The 27,907-nt window shown below is 40.0% G+C and overlaps 1 protein-coding gene across 2 annotated transcripts; it reads left to right on the forward strand.

The window, feature by feature from the left end:
- Nucleotides 1-491: 491 nt before the first annotated feature.
- On the forward strand, nucleotides 492-26,714 carry LOC115224290 (beta-glucuronidase). 2 transcript variants are annotated; one of them, XM_029795115.2, is made up of 12 exons: nucleotides 492-947; nucleotides 4,744-4,920; nucleotides 9,509-9,684; nucleotides 10,046-10,188; nucleotides 10,308-10,501; nucleotides 13,031-13,168; nucleotides 14,575-14,750; nucleotides 16,118-16,264; nucleotides 17,980-18,064; nucleotides 20,614-20,790; nucleotides 24,304-24,439; nucleotides 26,400-26,714. In XM_029795115.2, exons 1-12 carry the CDS (start codon nucleotides 726-728, stop codon nucleotides 26,561-26,563), a joined length of 1,935 nt encoding a protein of 644 aa, XP_029650975.1. In that variant the 5' UTR covers nucleotides 492-725; the 3' UTR covers nucleotides 26,564-26,714. The 2 variants fall into 2 exon arrangements, with proteins under 2 accessions (XP_029650975.1, XP_036369394.1); XM_036513501.1 differs by lacking the exons at nucleotides 492-947; nucleotides 4,744-4,920 and adding an exon at nucleotides 8,931-8,952 and having other exon boundaries at nucleotides 9,486-9,684.
- The last annotated feature ends 1,193 nt before the right edge of the window (nucleotides 26,715-27,907 follow it).

The raw sequence follows: 27,907 nt of genomic DNA on the forward strand, positions 1-27,907 counted from the left end.
ATCGATCTATTGCATTTCAATCTGTTTTAGGGGAAGGGTATCTTTTTTTCTTCACAAATGTAAATAAACCCAATCTGTTTCTTAAACAAGGGACATGTTCATACGGCACAGAATGTTTTCACCTCAATAGACGTCATTGATTGGTGGAAATTGCAGAAATTGAAGAAAAAACAACAACAAATATCTTACAAACTATAGAATTTTCTCAATAAAGCCAAGGGAAAAAGATGTTTTATAAACACATTCTACTAGTATACGAAGTTTAAAATTTTTTAGTTACCTAGAAATTATGTTAAAAACTGCCGGTCAAACCGAAAAGATCCCACCAAAGAACTTATTGAAAGAGGTTTATCTCTTTTAAAAGACTTGCATATATTATTAATATGGAATATCAATACATTTTGACTAAATGATTAACTCTTAGAATAGAAATGTATAGCATTTTTCAAAATTAGAGCGGTTAAAACAAGCATCTCTCGTACCGCCCCTTTTTGTCTTCCGTACCCATACAAAATGTTCCCGTTGCCACCCCACCCGTGGTTAATACCGCCCTCTCTAAGAAGCACTGGTTTAGACTAAAACACTTGAGATCTACCGTTTCTCTAAACATTGCACACTTTGAAAAAGCATTTGGTTTAGAAACAGAACCTCAAGGTCTACTCCTTCTCGGAAAATACTTTTTGCCAGTCTCACAGCGACCACAGTTCCGCCAGTCGTCACCAAGCATGGCTTCCGTGATGTTCGGTGCTCCGAGTTCTGGCTCTCAGTTTCACTTAGTCGTTTATGTACTGCTATATCTTCTTTCTCCGACATTATCTTTAAGAGTCCAAGACTCGGAGACCCGCCAGGTACGATGTCTGTCTGGTATGTGGAACTTCAGAGCAGATTATTCTGCAAACAGAACGGAAGGTTTCAAGTCGAAATGGTACTCGAAGCCCTTATGGCAGGTAAGTTGCTTGACAACAGTTGTGGTAAATTATAGCATAGCAAGCAAATATTAAATTTTTGTTGATAAATTTTTTCTTCTTCTCATTGGTATAACTAATAATTTTACCCCAAGTAAAGTTGTCGAATATAATAATAGCCCTTTCTAGCACAAGTCCTGAAACTTTGTGGGGTGGAGCAAGTCGGTTACATCAACTTCAGTACTCGACTGGTTCTTATTTTATCTACCCCGAAAGGTAATAATAATGATAATACTGTTAATAAGAGGCTTATCGTATACAGTACAAGGTGCGGTACATGAATAATATCCTCCGTTACGATGCGGATATAAGACCACATACAAAACAACCTGCTACTTCGCTCAATTTATAAATAAATTGTCGTTTTACTTAAGCGATTACCAAGATTAAATAAACTGATTTAATTTCCATTCTGTGGTATGTTTTGTAAACATAAAACAACACACGCCTTGGGATATTTGTTGATGTTTTGGGATTCCACGTATCTAATGTAAATAGAACTCTATGAAACAACGAGAGAGATTAATTAATGACAGAGATTAATTAAATAAACTTTACTGTTTCTAAGTATAGTTTATAAACAATAAAGATCCAAGTCCTTTCTGTTTTGTACTATAAGTCGTTGTTTATGTACAAATCCGACAAGTTTATTATAATCTTGCATGGATTAAGGTTTTTTTGTTTTTTTTAATTAATGAGCGACAAAATATTTATAAATATCAATTAGTGATGATTTGCTCTGGGGCAGTGGTGAGCACGTTGCTATACTACTGCCAATATAATAATAATAATAATAAATTCTTTTATTGGCCACAAGGGTTGACAAAAATTAATTATAACATAAAAGGGGACAAAACAGGACGAAAGTTACAAAGGGTTTTGTCCGTTTGTAAAAATCCGTGTAACAACGAAAAATTATAACAATTTAAAACTCCCAAAAGGGGGGGGGGTGCTTCGAAAGGTTCCTGGTGGAAAAACCCATAAAAGCCACGGGAGCCTGGTCAAAAGATAATAATAATAATCCTTTCTACTATAAGCACAAGGCCTGGAATTTTGAGGGAGGGGGCTAGTCGATTACATCGATCCCGGCGTTTCACTGGTGCTTTATCGATCTCGAAAGGATGAAAGGCAAAGTCGACTTTGGCGTAATTTGAACGTAAAAACAGACGAAATAATAATAGCAACAGCAACAGTGATCCTTTCTGCTTTAGGCACAAGACCTGAGATTCACGGGGAAAGGGTTGGTCGGTTATATCGATCCGAGTACTTGACTAGTATTGATTTTATTGACCCTGAAAAGATGAAAGGCGAAATCAACTTCGGCGGAATTTGAACGCAGAACTTAAAGTCGGACGAAATGCTGCCACATTCTTTTGATAGCCTTACATGAAGAGTAAAAGTATTTCTTCGGCAATTTTTCGACAAAATTATTGAAAATTTTTAATTTAAAAAAATTTTTCAGCTGAATCGCTTCCGTTTATATATTTTGTGTGTATGTATTTTCCGTTTATATGTGTATATACGAATATTTTTGTATGTAAGTACTGTATATGCATGTGCACTTGTGTATTCACAAATATACATGTATATAGACATACATACACAAATATACATACACACTCAAAACACGAATGGACTGAAAAAAAATTAAAGAAATAAATAAACATGGGGCAGACTTTTTAAAGTTAAAAAAAAATTAACTGCGGTGCCCCAGCATGGCCACAGCTTTAAGCTGAAATTGATAAAACAAAACAATACATACACAAACATACATACAAAAATATAAATACATACATACAGACAGAGTATAAGTTCAGGTTTATACCTGTAATTATTGGGACACTGGGATATGTAACCAGAAAGAAGAAAGTTGATTTGAAGACTACAGATCCTGGTCTGAGAATCGAAACCGCGAGTCCGCTGCCCTAACCACTGGGCCATTGCACTGCCACTGTATGTATATAACTATATATATAGAGAGAGTGAGAGAGAGGTGTGTGGTGGTGCAAGGCTTACTGGATAGGATGTTGGACTCATGATTGTAAGATTGTGGTTTCAATTCCTGAACTGGGCAATGCATTGTGTTCCTGAGCAAAACACTTCATTTCACATTGCTCCACTCCACTCCACTCAGCTGTGATGGACAAGTGTCCTGTCCAGGGAGGAATATATGTGCCAGAGAAACTGGGAAAACTGGCCTTATTCTCCTTAAAGAGTAATGTGCACTAAGCATCTCTCTCTATATAAACGGCAGTTTGTCTGTGTGTGTTTCTGTGTGTCTGTTTGGTTGTACCCTCACCCTGACCACGGCTTTCAACCGATTCTGATGAAACTTGACACACACATAGCCCAATGTCATAATTCAAAACTAACGCAGCGAAAATTTTGAAAAGTTCCCCCAGTTCTGAAAAAAATCGATAAATTCGACATGGGGTCGAGAATTAGAAACACAAACCACAGACTGTCTAGGGGACGCAACTCGACCTTTTTTAACTCTCAAAAAAAATTTACCATCATTTTTTTCCCATTTTTTTGCTATTTTTTGGCTATAACTCTCTAAAAATGCTTTATAGTTATTTCCCTTACAAATCTGAGCAACGCCGGGCGATACTGCTAGTATATATATATATGTGTGTGTGTGTATATACATGTCTGTGTGTGTGTCCGTATGTATATATATATATGTGTGTGTGTGTATATATATAGAGAGAGATCAAGTATATGAAAAATTTTTTAAGGTTTCTTCAAATATATAATTGCAAAAAATGGAAACAATTTATAATAAAAGGGTGAATGACTGATAAGTTGTTGGCTTATAAAAAGACCAGCTACTTCTGTCTGTTTTTGTCAACGTTGAAAATATGGTTGCTTTGCTGGGGAGGGGTGGGGTAGGAATATTTAGACTTACTCAGTGGTTCTTCGATGTAATCAAGACCATTGCTTTGGTAGATGTGTCGAACCGACATGACCCCCCTCACCCATTATCCCCTGAGTAATACTCTTTACTCTTTTTACTCTTTTACTTGTTTCAGTCATTTGACTGCAGCCATGCTGGAGCACCGCCTTTAGTCGAGCAAATCGACCCCGGGACTTATTCTTTGTAAGCCCAGTACTTATTCTATCGGTCTCTTTTGCCGAACCGCTAATGACAGGGATGTAAACACACCAGCATCGGTTGTCAAGCAAAGCTAGGGGAACAAACACAGACACACAAACACACACACACATATATATATAAATACATATATACGACAGGCTTCTTTCAGTTTCCATCTACCAAATCCACTCACAAGGCATTGGTCAGCCAGAGGCTATAGTAGAAGACACTTGCCCAAGATGCCACGCAGTGGGACTGAACCCGGAACCATGTGGTTGGTTAGCAAGCTACTTACCACACAGCCACTCCTGCGCCTGGTTCTTTTTTTTTTTTTTTATCCCAAGGGAAAAGTGAAATAACTGACATTTGTCAAACCTAGTGTTTGACTCTGCTTACAGTTGAGGAATCTGCCACTCTGATACTTTACACCATTTGGATCTTTGAGTAAATTATGTTGTCTGCTACATGGTGCTTTCAGTCAGCTAGAAACAACAGCTTACTCCCTCTCTTAAATTGCATCCTATTGTTTATGTGGGATATTGATTAATCCACTTTCCCTCAAAAGCATTGGCCTCGTTCCTAAATAAACGATTATTAAACGCAGAAAATTCTTTTCTTTTCTGTCCTCCACAGATTTACACGATAATATTTTTTTCTTATTTCTCTTAATTCTCATTTCAGAATGGAGATGTGATAACCATGCCAGTTCCAGCAAGTTACAATGACATCACACAGGAACGAAGACTCAGAGACTTTGTTGGTTGGGTGTGGTACGACCGAGAGTTCTTTGTTGACCCACAATGGAAACTAAAGACTGTTCATCTTCGCTTTGATAGTGTTCACTACAACGCAATAGTAGTAAGACCTAATTTCTTAAATTCACTCTCAGAGATTTACTTTTTTAAAAAATTTATTTATTCATTTAAACAATTTTATTGTCTTTCTTTGTGAAAATAGCTTATTGATAACTCTTTCATCATCATCGTCATCATCGACATCATCATCGTCATTATCATTGTCATCATCATCGTCATCATCATCGTCATCGTCGTCATCATCATCATCATCGTCGTCATCATCATCATCGTCATCATCATTATCGTCATCATCATCATCATTGTCATCATCGTCGTCATCATCATCATCATTGTCATCATTGTCATCATCATCATCATTGTCATCATCATCATCGTCGTCATCATCATCGTCATCATCATCATCATCGTCGTCATCATCGTCATCATCTTCATCATTGTCATCATCATCGTCATCATCATCGTCATCGTCGTCATCATCATCATCATCGTCATCATCATCATCATCGTCATCATCATTATCGTCATCATCATCATCATTGTCATCATCGTCGTCATCATCATCATCATTGTCATCATCGTCATCATCATCATCATTGTCATCATCATCGTCGTCATCATCATCGTCATCATCATCATCATCGTCGTCATCATCGTCATCATCATCATCATCGTCGTCATCATCGTCATCATCATCATCATCATCATCGTCATCATCTTCATCATTGTCATCATCATCATCATTGTCATCATCATCATCGTCGTCGTCGTCGTCATCATCATCATCGTCATCATCATCATCATCATCATTTAACATGTTTTCCATGCTGGCATGACAGAACTGGCAAGGCCCGGGACCACACCAGTTTCCGTAGTCTGTATTGGTTTCTATGGCTGGATGCCCTTCCTAATGTCAAATTATTAAAAATTTTTTAAAAACATAAAAAAATTTTTTTAAATGTTTCTGTGTTGTTATGCAGAAAGAAGTTTGCTTCCGAACCATATGGTTCCAGGTTCAGTCCCACTGTGTGGCATTTTGGGCAAGTGTCTTCTACTATAGCCTCATGTTGACCAAAGTCTTGTGAGTGGATTTGGTAGATGGAAACTGAAAAAAGCCTGTTGTATGTTTGTGTCTGTCCTCCACTGTCATTTGACAACTAGTATTAGTGTGTTTGCATCCCTGTAACTTACCAGTTTGGCAAAAAAGACTAATAGAATAAGTACCAATCTTAAAATAGTACTGGGATCGATTCATTCGACTAAGAAAATTCTCCAAGGTGGTGCCCCAGTATGGCCACAGTCTAATAACTGAAGCAAGTAAAAGAAAGAAAAGAGATTATTTTATGCACAGCACGACACGGACTCAGAAATATGGAAATCAGTTTAAATATTTAAGTCCTTTATCTGTGATACGGAGCAATATAAGAATATAAACACATTCTTTCTATGATGTACAGAGTGAGGAGGGAGGGGAGTCTCCTGATAGACCTTTTCATGATCTGTTGATTACTTCTTAGATTGGGTTCATCTTCTCTGAGGAGTGATCAACGAATTATGAAATAGTCCATCAGGAGACTCCTCTTCATTATTTTTCTACACATCAAACATATAAAAGGAATACACATATATTCTTTACTAGCAGTATCGCCCGGCGTTGCTCGGGTTTGTAAGGGAAATAACTATAAAGCATTTTTAGAGAGTTATAGCCAAAAAATAGCAAAAAAATGGGAAAAAAATTATGGTAAATTTTTTTTGATAGTTAAAAAGGTCGAGTTGCGTCCCCTAGACCATCTGTGGTTTGTTTCTGATTGTCGACCCCATGTCGAATTTATCGATCTTTTTCAGAACTGGGGGAACTTTTCAAAATTTTCGCTGCGTTAGTTTTGAATTATGACATTGGGCTATGTGTGTGTCAAGTTTCATCAGAATCGGTTGAAAGCCGTGGTCAGAGTGAGGGTACAACCAAACAGACACACAGAAACACACACAGACAAACTGCCGTTTATATAGAGAGAGATATAGTTCTTTATTATAGCTAAAGGCTGTTAAGTTGACAACCGGGAAAGTATTTGATCTAACTAGAAAAAAAATTAACCCTAATAAATTTCCTCTGACCCATTCCAGCAAGAGAAAAATGGATGTTAAAATAATGGTGCTGATGGCTTTTTGTTTTAACTATTGATATACTCTTTACTCTTTTACTTGTTTCAGTCATTTGACTGTGGCCATGCTGGAGCACTGCCTTTAATCGAGCAATACGACCCCGGGACTTATTCTTTTGTAAGCCCAGTACTTATTCTATCGGTCTCTTTTGCCGAACCGCTAAGTAATGGGGACATAAACACACCAGCATCGGTTGTCAAGCAATGCTAGGGGGACAAACACAGACACACAAACACATATATATACATATATACGACGGGCTTCTTTCAGTTTCCATCTACCAAATCCACTCACAAGGCTTTGGTCGGCCCGAGGCTATAGTAGAAGACACTTGCCCAAGGTGCCATGCAGTGGGACTGAACCCGGAACCATGTGGTTGGTAAACAAGCTACTCACCACACAGCCACTCCTACGCCTTATTTCATATGTTTATGAAATAAGAACATCTTTCAGCAAATTAATTTATACAAAAACCTGAAGTGTCAATATTTTACAGTATTGCTGGAATAATACTGATCTGATGTATTATTTCATGTATTGTATAATAATATTCCAGCAATAAATTTCTGGTAAAGTATTGAGGAAACACTTGTGGAATTATGCAATAAAATGAATTGGGTGTGGACGAGTGGGGTATGTGTGACTCTCTGCCATGGCAGCAGCACAAGAGGGGTATGTTGTACATGAGGAAAAAGGACTTTCTGTCATGGTTCTGCTCAAGAGGCAAGTACTTTGTGCATAGTAATATAAACTATCCTGAAAAATAAAAATATCTATAAAAAAAAAATCCCTCATAAATCACTTCCTCACCTCAATAACTCCATCACTACGCGGAGTTCTGTTTTTGATTTAACAGTCGTTCGGAATGCTCACAGCAGCCATATTCCTACCGCTCTATGTCACGCTGGTGAGACCCATATTGGAGTACGGGATTCAAGCCTCTTCTCCTTATCTCCTCAAAGACATACATCATCTCGAAAGAGTCCAGAAGCTGGCTACCTGCATGGTTCTTGGTCTCAAGCATTTTTCTTATGAAGAAAGGCTGAAGACGCTCGACCTTTATTCTCTAGAAAAACGACAACGCCGTGGTGATCTCATTCTTGCTCACAACATCATAAGCGGAAAGTGTAACCTCTCGAAAGAGCTGTTCTTCACTCCTGCTCCAGAGCATCGGCTGCGGGGTCGCTCCGAAAAGCTCTATCTGCGACGATTTCATCTCAATCGAAGGAGAGGGGCTTTCTCTGTCCAGGTTGCAGATCCATGGACTAAGCTGCCAGACGAGATAATGAAGATGCTGACGACCGCTCGGTTCAAAGTCTCCCTTGACCAGAAATGGCCTGAACTCTTTGCATGAACACCACCCTGTACATAACTCCATGTCCCCCTACATGGCCTTGCTTTTTTGCTTTTTGAGCCAAAAAATTAACTTAACTTAACTTAACTATTCTCAGTGTAATATCTACTATCCAGGGCTTCATTGCTCCTGGAGGAGGAACCCCTCCCTGAACTCATTACACCACTGTCTGTCTGGCTAGTTGTAGCCATGTAGGCCCCAGGTAGCAGGTGAGATCATCTCACCATCTTTGGTTGGCCTCCTGAGCTTGTCCATTGTCTTGGTGTCCATTCTGTCACCCTGATTGTCCATCTGTCATCCTTCAGTTGCGCAATATACCCAGCCCATCTGTATTTGTTCTCCTTGTTTGTTCTTACGATGCTGTTGGCTCTTGTGTGCTGTCAAATCCAGGCATTGGTTTTCTTGTCTTGTAATGTGATACCAAGCACGATTCACTTCATTTTCTGTTGGGCTACAATCAGGGCATTCATGATAGTAGTGTTGAGAGCCCATATTTCACTGCTGTAAATCACTGGCAGGATGTATTCATTGAAAACCTTTCCCAGTATCATATGATAAATCGGATCTTTTACTTTAGATAGACAGAATTCAACACAATTTCTAGTTAACTAAACAATTTGAAACTTTGTATACTGGTAGAATGTGTCAAAAGAAAACATTATTTTCACTTGGCTTTTTTGATAAATTTGTAATTTGTAAGTTTAATGTAGTTTAATTCTTTGAATTTTAACCAATGAATCGCCAGTATTTGAGCTCAAATCATTTGCTGCGTCTAAAAACTCAGACAACATCCTGTACTGTTAACGTAAACAGCGTGCACACACACATACACACACGTGTTATTCATCCTTCTCTCTTCTGTAATGTTTGTTTTTGTTTTTCATCACATTCGTTCCCTTCTCTCACTCAGTCCGTCTCTCTATTATCCCTCTCTCTCTCCCTGTATGTCTTTCTTATTCCATCTCTCTATTGTTTTTACTAAATGTTTTCTTCTCTCTCTCTTGCTCACACACTTATCATCACTCACTTTCTCTCTCTTTCTTTTAGAAATTGGGTTGAATTCTGTCTATCTAAAGGAAAAGATCCGATAAATCTAATTGTTATTTATTTGCAGTGGGTAAATTCTGAGTTTGCTTTCAACCACAGTGGTGGCCATTTACCATTTGAGGGTGATGTCACCCACTTGCTGAAGTATGACAGAGCTGAACGAGTGACCGTAGCAGTCAACAACACCCTCTCACCAACAACACTACCACCAGGGACAATCACATATAAAACTGATAGAGAAAGGTTTGAAGAATTTTACTTGTTTTTTTATTTAACTCTCTCTCACCACCCTCATACACTTGCAAACTTACCTGATCCTCTGCCCCTTTCTGTGCCCTTCCCCTTTCTGTGCCCTGCCCCTTTCTGTGCCCAGCCCCTTTTAGTGCCCTGCCCAAAAGAATTGACAAGACAGCTTACTTGCTGTCCCCCAAAAAAGGGAGTTCCAGGAATGCTTCCATCAAGGGAAACAGCATTGGATAAACTGTGTGGCTTCTGAAGGGAACTAATTTGAAGGAGACTAAATGCTGAATTGATATGAAGAAACTACTTCTAGTCTCTCCCCCCCCCTCTCTCTCTCTTATATACATTTCTTTTTACATTTCAGATATCCTAAGGGTTATTTTGTCCAGAACTTACAGATGGACTTCTTCAATTATGCTGGTATCCACCGTAATGTTTGGCTCTATGCCACTCCCCAGGTTTACATAATGAATATCTACATTAATACCAGCATCCAAAAATCCTCAGGTAAGTGTATGAGTTTCTTTATATCATCATCATCATTGTCATCACCATCACCACTACCAACATCACCACCATCATCGTTACCATTGTTGATTTGATGTCTACTTTTTCTCTTTCATCAGGAATTGTAACCTATAAAGTCATTCCGAACCATTACGCTAAAGGTCAGCGTTATAAAGTGAAGGTTATCGATAAACACGGTGACCTTGTTGCTTATTCAAACCAATCTACCGGTGTCCTGAATATTTCAAATGCCAACCTTTGGTGGCCCTATACAATGAACACATCATCTCCAGCCTACCTTTATACCATGGAGGTATGTTATCTTTTTTTGCACAGGTGTAGTCATATGTATTATCCTCATTTAACATGCACTTTCCATGCTGGCATAGGTTCAATGGTTTGACAGGGAGCCAATGAGCTGCAGGGCTGCATTGGGCTCCAATGTCATCTTTAAGTAAGGTTTCTATGGTTGGATGCCCTTCCTAATGCCAACAACTTTACAAAGTGAACTAGGTACTTTTTTTTAATAGTGAGGTTGCCATATAATTAGCAAATCAGAAAAGAACAAGGAAAAAGGCAAGGGAAAAAGCTCCAACTGTTAAGAAGAAGTACAGGGTGTCCATAAATTATCTTTACAATTTGAAAAATTCAGAAAAAGAATGAGAAATAAGGATAACTCTTTAGAGTTCATTGGGAAACATAGGCAAACAAATAAAGTTACATTAGAAATGCCAGTATACACTCCAACGTGGGCTCTACTGGGTGCACACAACACATCTAGATGGTACAATACAATAAATTGTGGAAGTTGTAAAGATAATTTATGAACATCCTGTGATTGAAAGAGAAAGGTGAAAGTGTATTTGTATTCACAAATGCAAGCTTATCAAATACTGTACAACATAAATCATAAATTCATGATATATTAAGATTATCTCTGCCTCTGGAGGATGTATCATGTTGGTTCAACAAGTATCTGGCAATTGCTTGTCCCCTTAGACATTCTAGGTTAGTGTCCAGAATGCTGTAAGATCACTGAGAGTGAAACACAGCTTAGTTTTTGCTAAAGCATGTCTTTAGGAGAAGACTCTACTGTGTTTACAGCTGCAACAGAGGTATAACTGGACAAGTAGTCTAGGTTCATTGATTCAACTGGGTTCATCCACTCTTTGACAGGTTTTGTTTTGTGTCCTGCAGGATATCCAACCCCTCTTTCCTACCAAAGCTGGCTTGTTAGGGTTGCTGAAATACTGGATGTGATTTGTTTGATCGAACCCTTCAAGGTGGTACTCCAGCATGGCCACAGTACAATGACTGAAACAAGTAATAGATGATAAAGGTCGAAGGCCCACTGCAGCGAGCTGGCAGAAATGTTAGTGCGCCGGGCGAAATGCTTTATCGAAATGCGTAGCTGTTACGTTCTGAGTTCAAATTCCGCCGAGGTCGACTTTGCCTTTCATCCTTTCGGGGTTGATTAAATAAGTACCAGTTACGCACTGGGGTCGATATAATTGACTTAATCCGTTTGTCTGTCCTTGTTTGTCCTCTCTGTGTTTAGCCCCTTGTGGGTAGTAAAGAAACAGGTAGTCTAGGTTCAGCAGCCTTGGGAAGCAGCCAGGCTAAGAAAAGTTTAACACCACCAAGTATAAGCCCTTACTGCCTGTGAAAATATGAAGGCTAAGAGACTCAACCTTAACAATAAACCAGTTTGTAAGTGAACTCAGTACCTACTAACTCAATGTATCTCAAAAAGAGGATGAAAACACAGTGCAGGGTTTTGGGGCCAAATTTGACAGTTTGCATTAAAGGAAAAGAAAACACAAAGTCCCATCTAAAAATAAAGTATTTAAAAAAATCAAAAACTGTTGTCTAGATGGCTGAGAGATAACAGTTTACTCAAAGTAGCTGCCCTCATCTTCCACCATCGCCTCAAGATGAGTCTTGGAAGATGGAACCTGGCACATGCATTCCTCACTGTGTCCCTGGGAAGATCATTGAACGCCTTGATCTTGGCCACCAACTCACCCTTGATGATGCAGTTGGTGTCTTTCTCAACTGCATTCCACACACAGTAATGCATGAGATTACAGTTGGCAGAATTAGGAGGTCAAAAATCGGGGCTGGTGAAGTCATCAAAATTCTCTGGAAACCACTTCTGGCTCTTTCCAGATGTATAGCAAGGAGCCAAATCCTGCTGTGACACATGTAGCCTTTCAGCAGCAACTCTCTCCAGCCAGATGTCACATGATAGTTTTATATGCCGTTGCCACCCTCGCCTTAGGCCGTTGCAGCCTTGCCTGGCCTCCGTGCCGGTGGCACGTAAAAAGCACCATCCGACCGTGGCCGTGTGCCGGTGGCACGTAAAAAGCACCATCCGACCATGGCCATTTGCCAGCCTCGTCTGGACCTGTGCTGGTGGCACTTAAAAAGCACCCACTACACTCATGGAGTGGTTGGCGTTAGGAAGGGCATCCAGCCGTAGAAACATTGCCAGATCAGACTGGGCCTGGTGCAGCCTTCTGGCTTCCCAGACCCCAGTTGAACCGTCCAACCCATGCCAGCATGGAAAGCGGATGCTAAACGATTCCCTGATTATACAAGTAATGCTATTCATTTTCAGTCTTCCATGCTTCCATGGAAACATGCCTGACAATGGGGAAATATTTACTACCTTATTTGGAAACTGGTAAGGGTTGGCGTCAGGAAGGACCCAGCTGTAGAAAATCTGCCTCAAGAAATTCGGTTTGACCTATTCAAACATTGGAACAGTGGATGTGAAAACAATGATTGTGGTGGTGGTGGTGATGATGATGGTGATGATACAATTTTTATATATTTTCAGGTTACGCTTATTTCTGACACAACGGATGTCTATAGACACCCCTTTGGCATACGCACCGTGAAAGTAAACTCTCGTCAGTTACTTATAAATGATCAGCCGTTTTACTGTCTTGGTGTGGGAAGACACGAAGATGCTGATGTAAGTCTGGTCTCCGTCAAAATTCTTTTGTTGTCTCTTCATTTCAGACATTTCTTTATAGAAGATCATTGCTTTGAACATCGAATTACAACAAAACATTAGGTTGTTATTGTTGTTGTTGGTGTTTAATTCTAGGTCAGTCTTAAGTGGGCAGATCTTGGTCCAAAATGCATTTGTCATGACCACCTCATCTTTTATTTTCAAGCATAAGGTTTTCTGGGGTTACATTATCTAATGTGTCAGTCTTTTATTAAAAGAGTAGGGTTTGATTTGAGGGCTGTTTGATTACTATTTCAACCTTTATCCCTGTAGCAACATGTTGTGTGTGTGTGTTTATGTATGTATGTATATATATATATATATATATATATATCAAAAAAGATCAAAAATCCTTCCTGAGCCATAAGACTGATTTCCTAGATTCTGTGGTGTTCATATATATATAAGTTCAGCAAAATTTAGATTCAGATGAATATGGTACTTAAGTTAAAGGCACTAGAATTTTGAATGGTACTATCCATATAAATCAAACGGGGTGATTATAATCAAAATAAGCAACAACAAGGATATCCAAGGTAGAGTAGTACAATCGTTTCATGCTACTTCATTTTATTAAACAATCTATATATATTGAATATTCGTTTAAAAAACTCCTTGGAAGGAAAATAATTAAAAAATTCAAAGGCTGTCTATGTGACTTGAACCCACATCTGTAAATGTAACAGCTGGTCTACTGTTGGACTAAAGCAATCCATCAAAATTATCTTTCCATTTTAGAAACTTTGTTCCTACCAGCGAGAATTATTTAATATTTGTCATTTAGTTTGAGCTTCATTGGCAGCCTTTGATTTTTTTTTTCTATCCAAAAGGGGTTTTGGGGGGGACCAATATTCACATGTAATTATTATTACAGTTGGCAGAATTATTAGCACACCAGGCAAAATGCTTAGCAACATTTCATCTGTCTTTACATTCTAAGTTCAAAGACTTTGCCTTTCATTCTTTTGGGCTTGATAAAATAAGTACCATTTGAGTCCTGGGGTCAATGTAATCAACCTACCTCCCTCTCTCTCTCTTTCGGAGAGGCACTGAGCACCTACAAGCACACATACACACACGGCAGTAACTTCCGCCTACCGTGTTCAATCACAAAGCTCCAGTCGGCTCGGGGCTATAGTAGAAGACATGTACCCAAAGTGCCACGCAGTGGGACTGAACCCGAAACCACATAGCCAGGAAGCAAGCTCCCTAACCACACAGCGATGCCCGTGCCTACCTCCTCCCCTGAAATTACTGGTCCTGTGCCAAAATTTGAAATCATCATTATAGTTTTATTTACTTTGAGTTCTTCAGTTAGAAATAATAAAAAAAATATACCAAACCAATATACTTTTTGTCTTCTGTAGGTGAGGGGTAAGGGTGTTGATCTCCCATTCATTGCCAAAGATTTCAACTTGATGAAGTGGCTTGGTGTCAACTGCTTCCGTACATCTCACTATCCATATTCCGAAGAATTGATGGATGAAGCTGACAGACAAGGATTTGCTGTGATTGATGAAAGCCCAGGAGTTGGCATTGAGAGGTTGGTCCCTTTCTACTCGTTTTTTCTTTACTAAGCAGCAACATTTTCTTTTAGTCAGCACCCGAAAGTTAGTTAGTTAATTTGGCTCAAAAGCAAATAGCAAGGCCATGTAGGGGGACATGGAGTTAAGTACAGGGTGGTGTTCATGTAAAGAGTTCAGGCCACTTGAGGTCCAGGGAGGCTTTGAACAAAGCGGTCGTCGGCATCTTCACCATCTCGTCTGGCAGCTTGTTCCACGGATCCGCAACCCGGACGGAGAAAGCTCCTCTCCTTCGATTGAGATGTGTTTTTTTTTTTTTTTAAATGCTTAGTCAATGGGTAAGGAAAAGGTGGTACCCATGGCTCTTTTACTTTTTCAATGTTTCTGAGACATATTGAAAGAAGAGTGGAAGTTATCTTCAGACAAGGGAATTAGGGACCAGAACATTTGCAGCAGAATAAACTCTGCTAAAAAAAAAAAGAAGGAAAAGAAATACAAGAACCCTCTTTGTACCATAATTCTCTTGAACTGTTTTTATTATGATTATTTGGGTGGTGAGCTGGCAGAATTGTTACAGCATCAGACAAGTACCCAGAGGCATTTCTTCCCGCTCTTTACATTCTGAGTTCAATCCCTGCTGAGGTCACCTTTACTCTTCGGGATCGACAAAATATGTACTAACTAAGTGCTAGGGTCAATGTAACTGACTTAATCCCCTCCCACTAAAATGGCCAATTTTGTTTAAGATATATTTCTTTATTGCCCACAAGGGGCTAAACATAGAGGGGACAGACAAAGGGATTAAGTCGATTATATTGACCCCAGTGGTGGCGAGCTGGCAGAAACGTTAGCACGCCGGGCGAAATGCGTAGCCGTATTTCGTCTGTCGTTACGTTCTGAGTTCAAATTCCGCCGAGGTCGACTTTGCCTTTCATCCTTTCGGGGTCGATAAATTAAGTACCAGTTACGCACTGGGGTCGATGTAATCGACTTAATTCGTTTGTCTGTCCTTGTTTGTCCCCTCTGTGTTTAGCCCCTTGTGGGTAGTAAAGAAATAGGTATTTTGTCTGCCGTCACGTTCTGAGTTCAAATTCCGCCGAGGTCGACTTTGCCTTTCATCCTTTCGGGGTCGATAAATTAAGTACCAGTTACGCACTGGGGTCGATGTAATCGACTAAATCCCTTTGTCTGTCCTTGTTTTTTGACCCCTCTGTGTTTAGCCCCTTGTGGGTAGTAAAGAAATATATATTGACCCCGGTGCGTAACTGGCACTTAATTTATCGACCCCGAAAGGATGACAAAGAGTAGAACTCCTTTTTGAAAACACACAGAATACAATTATATGGTCTCTTATTGCGTTTAAAATATTTTCCTGACTTTGTTTCAGAAACAACATGGAAGAAGTGAATTTGGTTCACCACAAAAACGTGATGCAGGAATTGGTCGAACGAGACAAAAACAGACCCTCTGTAATTATTTGGTCGGTTGCTAATGAACCTAGCTCTGCTGCACCGAAGGCCAAAGGTTATTTCAAGTAAGCATTTTATTCAAGTCTCTTCCATCCTTTTACGATCTTATTTCTAATGAAATACACTGCATATCATCATTGGCATCATCATCATCATCATCATCACCATCACCATCACCATCACCACCATCATCATCATCACCACCATCATCATCATCACCATCACCACCATCATCATCATCATCATCATCATCATCACCACCATCACCATTATCATCATCATCATCATCACCATCACCATTATCATCATCATCACCATCATCATCATCATCATCATCATCATCATCATCATCACATCACCATCATCACCATCATCATCATCATCTACTACTACTACTACACTTTTCCATACCTGCATGGATCAGATAGAATTCCTTGAGAGAGAGAGATTTTTTTTTAGCAGCTGGATGCTCTTCCTGTTGCCAACTCTCACTCGTTTCCAGGCTTGGTAGTACTTTCCAATGACCAGACATATTCTTGTAGAATATTGGAAATGAGAGACATTGCTTTTATGATGAACTGTCCCATGATGTCGAAACAAGGACAGATGGACACATACACACACACACACAAAACCACATCATCATCATCATTGCTTTAACATCTACTTTTTCATGCTTGCATGGATTTAATACAGTTTATTGAGGCACACTTTTTATGGTTGGATGCCCTTCAAGTCAACAACCTCAATCTGTTTCCAAGCAGGATAATATTTCCCCAAGACCAGATATGTTTTCTTAGAATATTGGTAAGGAATGACAGTGGCACTCATTTACAACTAATATGTGATGTCAAAACAAAGAGACACAAATATACTGTTGTGCAAGAATATGACACCCCTTGACGAGAATAGACTAGACCACTACATATAAATAGTTGTGGTCTGAGTAAGTGAGGTAGTTTCACTGGACAGACGGTCCAGTGAAAATGCTTGGAGTCTGGTGTGGTCCAGACCTCCATATAGAGAAGCATTGGAGCAAGGTTAAGGGCAGTGTGGCATCCATAACTCAGACCTGCTCTGGGCGGAGGCTACCCCTGAAAGGGAGGGCAGAGGTGGCAAATGTGTTTATTGCATCTGTCATTACCTACTGCCCAACCAATGTGCTATGCCCCAATTCGTGGCTAAGCAAGTTGGAACGCATGCTCTTTCACTTCTTGTAGGAGAGTAGGCGGCCTCTTGTAAGGCACTCCATCTGCTGCTAATAGCCACTAAAAGGTGGGTTAGGGATGCCATGGTTAAAAATGCGCAGGTATGCACTGAGGTTGAGGCATTTCTGGCTCTACCTGGTCAGTGGGTGGGTGTGGTAGCAGGGTTGTGAATGGAAGCGTCTTGTTTATTCATCTTCCTTCAAATCTTAAGAAGGCTTTGCAGATTTTTATAGTCCCAGATATCCTGACCATTTGTAGTGTACGAATTAAGGAGTTGCATTATTTTCCGAAGAACTTAAGTTCAAACATTCTTTGCTCTGTTACTCCATTAACAACAGGTATGAAACTGAAAGTGTATTTTGGGCATTGTATGAATGTGTGTGTGTGTGTGTATGCCATGAAGTGGGACTGAACCAGAAACCATGTCGGTTGGGAGCCAGATGTCTGAAACTACACAACCACACCTTCTTCTCAGATGCTTCTTCCATTGCTCATATCTTTTCCCATTGCAGCCAGTGTCTTGTGAACAAGGAACACTAACCTTGTGCATTGTTGAAATTTGTATTCTTCAGGGGTATCATCAGATTCACCCAGATGCTTGACAAAAGTCGACCTGTGACCTTTGTAATGAATGCCAATATGTTTCGTGATAAAGCTGTGAGTACTTCATGAGAATAAAGCAAATCATTAATTTTCATTAACCCTTTCGTTACCAACCCGGCTGAAACCGGCTCTGGCTCTGTAGTACAAATGTCTTGTTTTCATAAGTTTTAAATTAAAATCTTCCACCAAACCTTAGTCACAATTTATGTTCCTAACACTAGCTGAATGATAACTAAGTTATTTTACTAAATTCTTTATTATAAATCCTTAAATCCTTTAAAATGTTTTAGCCTGAAGGCCGTGGCCATGCTGGGGCACCACCGCTGAATGAGCTACACTAATATGTGAATCCACCTCTGATACGTGGCACTTGATCAACAAGGGAGTTCGATGCTGCTGCCCGCATCTGAGTCTCCTGTCATGAGGTAGGTTCATCTGGGACCACCGACAAGAAGAGATCCAGTCTAGTTTTAAAGAAACCCACATCCTGAAAGAAACACAGAGCATCTCAAAATAAATACAGTAGCGAAAGGGTTAAATATCAGGGGTGCCTGGTTGATCCACATGCAGTTTACTGTTGTGAAAAAAGTGAAAGTAAATTGTCTCCACCCCAAATAAAATTAAAGTAAATTGCTGTAGAAACCAAAAGTGACAATAGTGACCTAATAAAATTTTATAAAAAGAAAGTAAATAACTCCCTCACTATACCATCTCCACAGGTCACCTCGGAGTATAGAACGGAAAAAAGTACAGGAAAATGTCTGTTTCATTGTGGACCCCGATCACATGCATGGCTCATTATAAAATATTGGATATTTCCAGGAGCATATTTGATAGGCACATGTGTGGCTGTATGGTAAGAACTTGCTTCTCATCCACATAGATCCAGGTTCAGTCCCACTGCAAAGCACCTTGGGCAAGTGTCTTCTACATACCTTAGAACTGACCAAAGCCTTTGTGAGTGGATTTGGTAGACAGAAATTGAAAGAAGTGCATTGTGTGTGTGTGTGTATATATATATATATATATATATGTGTGTGTGTGTGTGTATATATATATATATATACATATATATATGTGTGTGTGTGTGTATATATATATTTATATATATGTGTGCATATATATATAGTGCATATATATATATATGTATATATTATACTAGCAGTATCGCCCGGCGTTGCTCGGGTTTGTAAGGGAAACAACTATAAAGCATTTCAGAGAGTTATAGCCAAAAAATGGGAAAAAAATGATGGTAAATTTTTTTTTTAGTTAAAAAGGTCGACTTGCGTCCCCTAGACAGTCTGTGGTTTGTGTTTCTGATTCTCGACCCCATGTCGAATTTATCGGTTTTTTTTCAAACTGGGGGAACTTTTCAAAATTTTCGCTGCGTTAGTTTTGAATTATGACATGGGCTATGTGTGTGTCAAGTTTCATCAGAATCGGTTGAAAGCCGTGGTCAGGGTGAGGTACGAGAAAACAGACACACAGAAACACACACAGACAAACTGCCGTTTATATATAGAGAGATATATATAGTGCATATATATATATATGTATATATATATATAGTGCATATATATATATACACACACACACATACATACAGGCACATACATACATATATACACACACACATGCGCGTGTGTGTGTGTGTGTATCTTTACGTCCGTTTGTCCTCCACCACTGCTTGACAACTGGTGTTGGTGTGTTTATATCCCCATAACTTTATGGTTGGGCAAAATTGACCAATAAAATAATTACCAGCCTTAAACAATAACAGCATCCATACACAGACTATAGAAGGGCAATGAATGCTCGCCAAGAAGAAATTTAGGCAACAATGTGGGACAGGTGATTTATTTACATCATAACTTCATGAGCATGTGTGACAAGTCAAATTTAGAGATTAGGAAAAACTATTGCAATTTGCTTTCACTTTTTTAGGACAATTTGCTTTCACTTATTTTTTTACGATGGTAAACTGCATATTGACTGGTACGGTTTGTTTAACGTAAGGGCTGCAATAAGGTAAACATCAGAGGTATTTACAATTTACAATGGGGCGGCGAGCTGGCAGAAACGTTAGCGCGCCGGGCGAAATGCGTAGCCGTATTTCGTCAGCTGTTACGTTCTGAGTTCAAATTCCGCCGAGATCGACTTTGCCTTTCATCCTTTCGGGGTCGATTAAATAAGTACCAGTTACGCACTGGGGTCGATATAATCGACTTAATCCGTTTGTCTGGATTTGTTCGTCCTCTGTTGTGTTTAGCCCCTTGTGGGTAGTAAAGAAATAGGTATTTCGTCTGTCGTTACGTTCTGAGTTCAAATTCCGCCGAGGTCGACTTTGCCTTTCATCCTTTGGGGGTCGATTAAATAAGTACCAGTTACGCACTGGGGTCGATGTAATCGACTAAATCCCTTTGTCTGTCCTTGTTTGCCCCCTCTATGTTTAGCCCCTTGTGGGTAGTAAAGAAATAGGTATTTACAGTTTTCCTTCTTCCTGGTTTTTTAGACGGGTCTAACGTAGCACTCACGTAATTAACATAATTAATATTCTTTAATCAGGCATTTACAAAATCCGTTTCCCATTTCTAACCTCCCAGGCACAGTTTGCGGATATCCTCTGCATAAACCGTTATTTCGGTTGGTACGGTGACATGGGTCACCCAGAAGTTGTCTCCCTTCAGCTGCCTTATGAATTGGATAATTTCCATTCTTTACATCGGCGACCGGTCATCTTGACGGAATACGGAGCAGGCGCGGTCAATGGCCTTCACAGGGTAAGTCATGTAATGCTAAATACTCCTTCTTCTGCTGGCAGACCGAGTATCGTCACGGCCTAATCGACTGAGCCACCGCGCCTCCCCTATGCGCGCATCATATGTGTGTGTGTGGTGTGTGTGTGTGTGTGCGCTAGCGTGCATCTGTACGCTTTGTGCACGTGTGTATGTGTGTGTGTGTTTGTGTATGTGTTTGTGTGTGTATATGCGTGCACGTGTGCGTGTGTATGCATACATGAATGTTTGTTTGTGTGTATGCATGCGTCTGTGTACATCAAGTATGTTTGTGTGTATGTGTGCGTGCGTGTGTGTGTGCATACGTGTATGTGTGCATGATTGTGTGTGTGTGCATGCGTGTATGTGTGCGTGCGTGTATGTGTGCGTGCGTGTATGTGTGCATGATTGTATGTGTGCATGCGTGTATGTGTGCATGCGTGTATGTGTGCATGCTTGTGTGTGTGCGTGCGTGTATGTGTGCATGCGTGTATGTGTGCGTGCGTGTGTGCATGCTTGTGTGTGTGCGTGCGTGTATGTGTGCATGCGTGTATGTGTGCATGCATGTATGTGTGCATGCTTGTGTGTGTGCGTGCGTGTATGTGTGCATGCGTGTGTGTGTGCATGCGTGTATGTGTGCATGCGTGTATGTGTGCATGCATGTATGTGTGCATGCTTGTGTGTGTGCGTGCATGTGTGTGCATCCATGCATGAGAGTGCATGTGTTTTTTATATGTCTGTGTGCATCTTGCATGTGTTTCTGCACACATGTATGTGCACGAGCATGTTCGTGCACACGGGCACATGTGGTATTTCTCCGTCATGCCACGCACCACATCTTCATCGTTTCCTCAATGATCTTCCATGACTGGATCATAAACCGAAGGACCACAGCAAGCGCCAACCTCTCAATCCCTTCATTCCTCCAAGACAGGTAATATTCATAGCACCAGTTAGTGCCAATTCCATTTGCTGTAGGTATCACAGTCTTAGAATAAACAGGATTTGCTGCATTCCTGCAATGTCATATGGCATCAGGAAGGGCATCGGCCCACAAAAACTCCGTCTCAGGAAAACGGTCCAACTCATGCCAGCATGATAAAGTGGAGGGAAAACACTGCCAAGGGGATGATAATGGTGATAGTGGTAGTGATGATGATGGTGGTGGTGGTGGTGGTGGTGGTGGTGGTGGTGGTGAAAGTTGAGATGATGACAGCGGTAGTAATAATGTTGATGATAGTTGCAGTGGTGATGATGGCAATGATGATAGTGGTGGTGGTGGTGGTAATTATGATGGTAGTGAGGGTGGTTGTAGGGATGATAGTGTTGGAGGTTGTGATGATAGTGGTGGTGGTGATGATGATTAGCTCTAATTTTATGGCAGTCTCAGATCTGAAGTTATCCCCAAGAAGCAGATGAGAGATACCATCCCTTCCTGAATAAGTATATAGGTGTGTCACTTGAGAAGTTATGGTTACAGGCATAGCTACATGGGTTAAGAAGTTCATCTCTCAACTAAATGGTTTCAGGTTCAATCCTCTGCAGCATGGAACTTTGGGCAAGTAGCTCGGTTTGATCAATACCTTGACGTAATACATAAAATGGACATTGCAAAAATCCCCAAAAGGACAGGTGATGAATTAAGTCTACCCCACTCCACCCCAGAAAACAGACTCGATCCATTCAAGAGGTTTACCATCAACCCAGTTTCACTTGCAACACTTAGTGACATTGAGTTGACTCTAAGCCTGTGTTAAGAAACACTTCTGGTCATCAAATCTAAGTAGAGACTTCAAACTTGAAATCTTCAAAGCCACAGTCGAACCACTTCTACTATATGGCTCAGAAACTTGGACGTTATCAAAGAAGCTTGAGAGGCGGTTGGATGGAACCTACACTCGCCTCCTTATGAGAGCTCAAAATCTCTCGTGGAGGTGCCATCCAACCAAAATGCAAATATATGGGAAACTACCACCTGTGTCATCTCTTGTGAAAGGTAGGAGAGTCCAGTTTGCTGGACATTGTTGTAGAGCTGAAGACGAGGTAATTTCTACTCTTCTCCTCTGGAAGCCATCTACTCTCCTACCCTGATGAGGGCACACACTCTCCTACCCTGATGTAATCTCCAGGCATCCAGCAACAGGACCTCTGTAATGCCATGATTGACTGTGAAGTCTGGCGTAGCATGGTAAATTCCATTGTCTCGACCACGGTCGAACAATGATGATGATGATGACAAAGTCCAGTCCTTGTTGTGGGGAATTGTCTCAATGACCCCGAGTGCTATGCCAGCACAGCACATGCTCCTGGTAAGGCCTCCCATGCTGAACAGGTTAAAGGACAGAGGCAAGACTAATATGGGCCACCTTTTCTTCCCAGAGGTAAAAACGGGTTTGTGGAGGGCTAGCACCTCTACCTAGAATAATGCAAAGTTACAGAAGCATTGATGACAATATCTGGGGGAGGAAAACACCCCATAATTGGGAACAGGGGAGAAAAGTTGTTGATAGCCTATACCAATAATTCCCAATGTGGGACATACACCTCACCAGTGGAGCTTGGGAAAATTGTGGTGAGGCACAAGATCGAAATTTTTTTTTTTTAGTGGGACATCGTTCATCGTTTAACGTCTGTTCTCCATGCTAGCATGAGTTGGACGGTTTGACCGGGGATCTGGGAAGCCAGAAGGCTGCACCAGGCTCCAGTCTGATCTGGCAGTGTTTCTACAGCTGGATGCCCTTCCTAACGCCAACCACTCCGTGAGTGTAGTGGGTGCTTTTTACGTGCCACCTGCACAGGTGCCAGGCAAGGCTGGAATCGGCCACGATTCGGATGGTGCTTTTTACGTGCCACCGGCACGGAAGCCAGTCGAGGCGGCACTGGCATTGGCCATGATTTGGATGGTGCTTTTTACGTGCCAATGGCACGGAAGCCAGTCGAGGCGACGCTGGCATCGGCCACAGAATTGAGAAAATCTTTTTTTCACAGCCTCTTGGTTAAATCAACCATTGTTAGTTGATATCTCCGAAGTTCCAATGCAGTTCTGAGAAGAGTTATCAGAAATGCAACATGATGAATCAGTGAAACAGTTTTTTTAAAAAATGAAAGGTAGCAAGATGTGGCTATGTGATGAAGTTGAAAGGAAATACCCTAACACTACCATTTCAGCAAAGGATTCATTTCTCCACCTCTTATTTTGTTGGGTGTGGCTTTAATACTGTTGACAAGCTTAAGTAAGTCAGGTGACATGTAGTAGGACTGAACCTGTAATCACATGATTACAAAGCAAACTTTTAAATCCCACAGCCATGGCTACTGTCTCCATTGTGTTACATTTCACCTTGAACACCATATAATGCCTGTGGCAAGATATAAAGCACCAACCTGTTGGATGGAAGTTTATCATTACCTTTTCTATATAAACTGTTTGTACGACATTTGACCCTTTCCTCTACTTTGTTTTGCTTTGTTTTGTGTGTGATATGTTTCAATGTTTTTTTTTTTCTGACTATTTTCAAGTCCCCTTCTGTTGCCTTCACTGAAGAATACCAAGTTGATTTACTGACTGCAACTCACGAAGCCCTTGACAAACGTATTGGGACATACCTGGCTGGGGAAATGGTCTGGAATTTTGCTGACTTTCAAACAGCTCAAGGTAACAATAATAATAATAATAATAATAATAATAATAATAATAATAAAAAATGAACGAACGAACTAGTGAGTTTAGTTTAATGGCCTACCAATGTATACTATGAGTTTCTTTGCCCTAGGAGTCGGGAAGACACTCGGCAAGAAATGGAAGCAAATTTGAAAGGAGAAGAAAAAAAAGATAATAATAATAGTAGTAGTAGTACTGATAATTATAATAATAATTTTCAGTGTAGGTAAAAGTTACTTGTTATAACCCAATGTTCGGAATTTTTCTTTTCCTACAATTTAATCTGTTGTGTGTATATGAAATAATAATAACCCTTTCTGTTATCGGCACAAAACCTGTAATTTTGTGGGAAGGGACTTGTTAATTACATTGACCCCCAGTTCTCAACTGGTACTTATTTCATTGACCCCAAAAGACATATGAAATGCCACTAAGCATTTTGCCCAGTGCAGTAAAGATTCTGCCAGCTCACTGCACTGACTTCATCATCATCATCATCATCATCATCGTTTAGCGTCCGCTTTCCATGCTAGCATGGGTTGGACGGTTCAGCTGGGGTCTGGGAAGCCAGAAGGCTGCACCAGGCCCAGTCTGATCTGGCAGTGTTTCTACGGCTGGATGCTCTTCCTAATGCCAACCACTCTGTGAGTGTAGTGGGTGCTTTTTACGTGCCACCGGCACAGGTGCCAGACGAGGCTGGCATCAGCCACGATCGGATGGTGCTTTTTATATGCCACCGGCACTTGGCCAGTCGGGGCGGCGCTGGCAACGGCCACGCTCGGATGGTTCTCTTACGTGCCACCGGCACTGGTATCACAGCTGAAATTTCCATTGATGTTGATCGATTTCGATTCTCACTTGCCGCAACAGGTCTTCACAAGTAGAGTTTTGTGTCCCAAGAAGGAAAGGTATGCATAAGTGGACTGGCTACATCCCGTGTAGAGGCCACGAGTTATGGTCTCACTTGTCCTGCCGGGTCTTCTCACGCACATACTTCTAAAGGTCTCAGTCTCTAGTCATTTCCTCAGTGAGACCTAAAGTTCGAAGGTCATGCTTCATAATGATAATAATGATTTCAAATTTTGGCACAAGGCCAGTAATTTTAGGAGTAATTTTGCATCAACCCCAGCACTCAACTGGTACTTAATTTATCAACCCCGAAAGGATGAATGATAATAATAACAACAAAAAACAATATCGATAAATAAACAGATGAGTAAATAAACTATTTATAAATGAAATGAATATATTTCTATTTTAAGTATTTGTTATATTTTAAGATGGTCATTTTTTCCCCCCAATTAAATTAGATAAATAGATAGATATATTTCTTTATTGGCCACACAGGGCTGAACACAGAGGGGACAAAATACAAAGTAGAGCTTTTCTTTTTGGGAAGAAGAAAAAAAAGGGTGGGGGGTAAGAGAAGGGGTATCCACCTTCCTATTCAACATCCATTCATTTATTTAATTATTTTTTCCTTCACCATTGTATTGGAATGGGTTTAACCCTTTCATTACCATATTTATTTTGAGATGCTCTGTGTTTCTTTCAATTAATTTTAAATATAACAAAGAATTTAGTAAAATAACTTGTTACCATTAAGCTAATGTTAGGAACATAAATTGTAACTAAGGTTTGGTGGAAGATTTTAATGCAAAACTTAAGAAAACAAGACATTTGTACTACAGAGCCAGAGGCGGTTTTGGCTGGGTTGGGTTGGTAACGAAAGGGTTAAGGATTGACCTCTTTAAAAAAAAACAGGTGTCTTTTTGCTTTCATTCTAACTCATTTTTCTCTCTTTTTCTTTTTTTTTTTTTTTTACTTTCCTTTTTCCTCCTTTCTTTCTTTTTCTCCTCTGAGTTATATTTAGCACATACCCCTTCCAAACATTCATATATGAGAGCTTCTTTCAAACAAGTGTTTTACCTTTACTTATTGTCTCATATTTCAGGTGTAAAACGTGTGGCTGGGAACAAGAAGGGTCTTTTTACAAGACAACGTGAACCCAAATTTGCAGCCTTCCTTATTCGTAATCGGTACTTGGCACTTCAGAATAAAACTTCAGACACCGGCAGAAATTGTATGAAAGATATTTTTAAGGATGTGAGATTGTAATTTGTTAGACATTTCTAAAAGATACTCTTTTAATTATATACATCTTTTATTTTTACCATTTTTTTAAATTAAAAAAAAATTTTCTTAATTTTTACTTGTTTCAGTCATTTTGACTGTGGCCATTCTGGGGCATCACTTTAAAGAATTTTAATTGGACAAATTGACCCTAGTACTTTCTTTTTTAAGCCTGGTACTTATTACATCAGTTTTTTTTGCTGAACTGCTAAGTTACAGGGACATAAGCACACCAACACTGGTTGTCATGTGGTAGTGGAGGACAAACAGAAACATGGACACACACACACACACATATGGTGGGCTTCTTTCAGTTTCTGTCTACCAAATACATTTGCATGGCTTTGGTCAGCCCAATACTATGATAGAAAATACTTGCCCAAGGTGCCACACACAAACCAGAGCCATGAGGTTGGGAAGCAAGCTTCTTGCCGCACTGCCATGCCTGTGCCTTTAGCCATGATGGAATTTTATAAAATCATATTTACTGATTAATTAATCCATTATTTAATATGTTGACCAATCAGTAGCTGGGATTTGATTAAGAAATGTGTCCTGCTCACAGAATAGTTTGGAAGTTGAAATATTTCAGCTATGAATATCCTCATAAATGATTCTTTTAAAATTATTATTAATATAGGCGCAGGAGTGGCTGTGTGGTAAGTAGCTTGTTTATCAGCCACATAGTTCCGGGTTCAGTCCCACTGCGTGGCACCTTGGGCAAGTGTCTTCTACTATAGCCTCGGGCCGACCAAAGCCTTGTGAGTGGATTTGGTAGACGGAAACTGAAAGAAGCCTGTCGTATATATGTGTGTGTGTTTGTGTGTCTGTGTTTGTCCCCCTAGCATTGCTTGACAACCGATGCTGGTGTGTTTATGTCCCCGTTACTTAGCGGTTCGGCAAAAGAGACCGATAGAATAAGTACTGGGCTTACAAAAGAATAAGTCCCGGGGTCGAGTTGCTCGATTAAAGGTGGTGCTCCAGCATGGCCGCAGTCAAATGACTGAAAAGAGTAAAAGAGTGAAGAGTATAGCACTAATTTGCATAAATTTATGATTGACATATCTTTATAAATTCACATAACTAAATATTCTTACATCTAAAAACAAAAAAACAAAAAAGCACTATGATTAAAGGTTTCCATTCATTTAAAGACAAATATTTTTGAATGAGAGATTTATATCACAGAACTAGTGACGGTTTCCTCTGGGTTCTTATCAAAAAGGTCAAATTACATGTAAGACACTTTCAAACAAATCATATCTACATTTCTTTATGAATGGAAAACTCATTACTGTTCTCTATTTTCTTTTGATAAAGAGATTTTAA

This window comes from Octopus sinensis, linkage group LG25 (assembly GCF_006345805.1).
Source record: "Octopus sinensis linkage group LG25, ASM634580v1, whole genome shotgun sequence".
NCBI classification, from domain to species: Eukaryota; Metazoa; Mollusca; class Cephalopoda; order Octopoda; family Octopodidae; genus Octopus; species Octopus sinensis.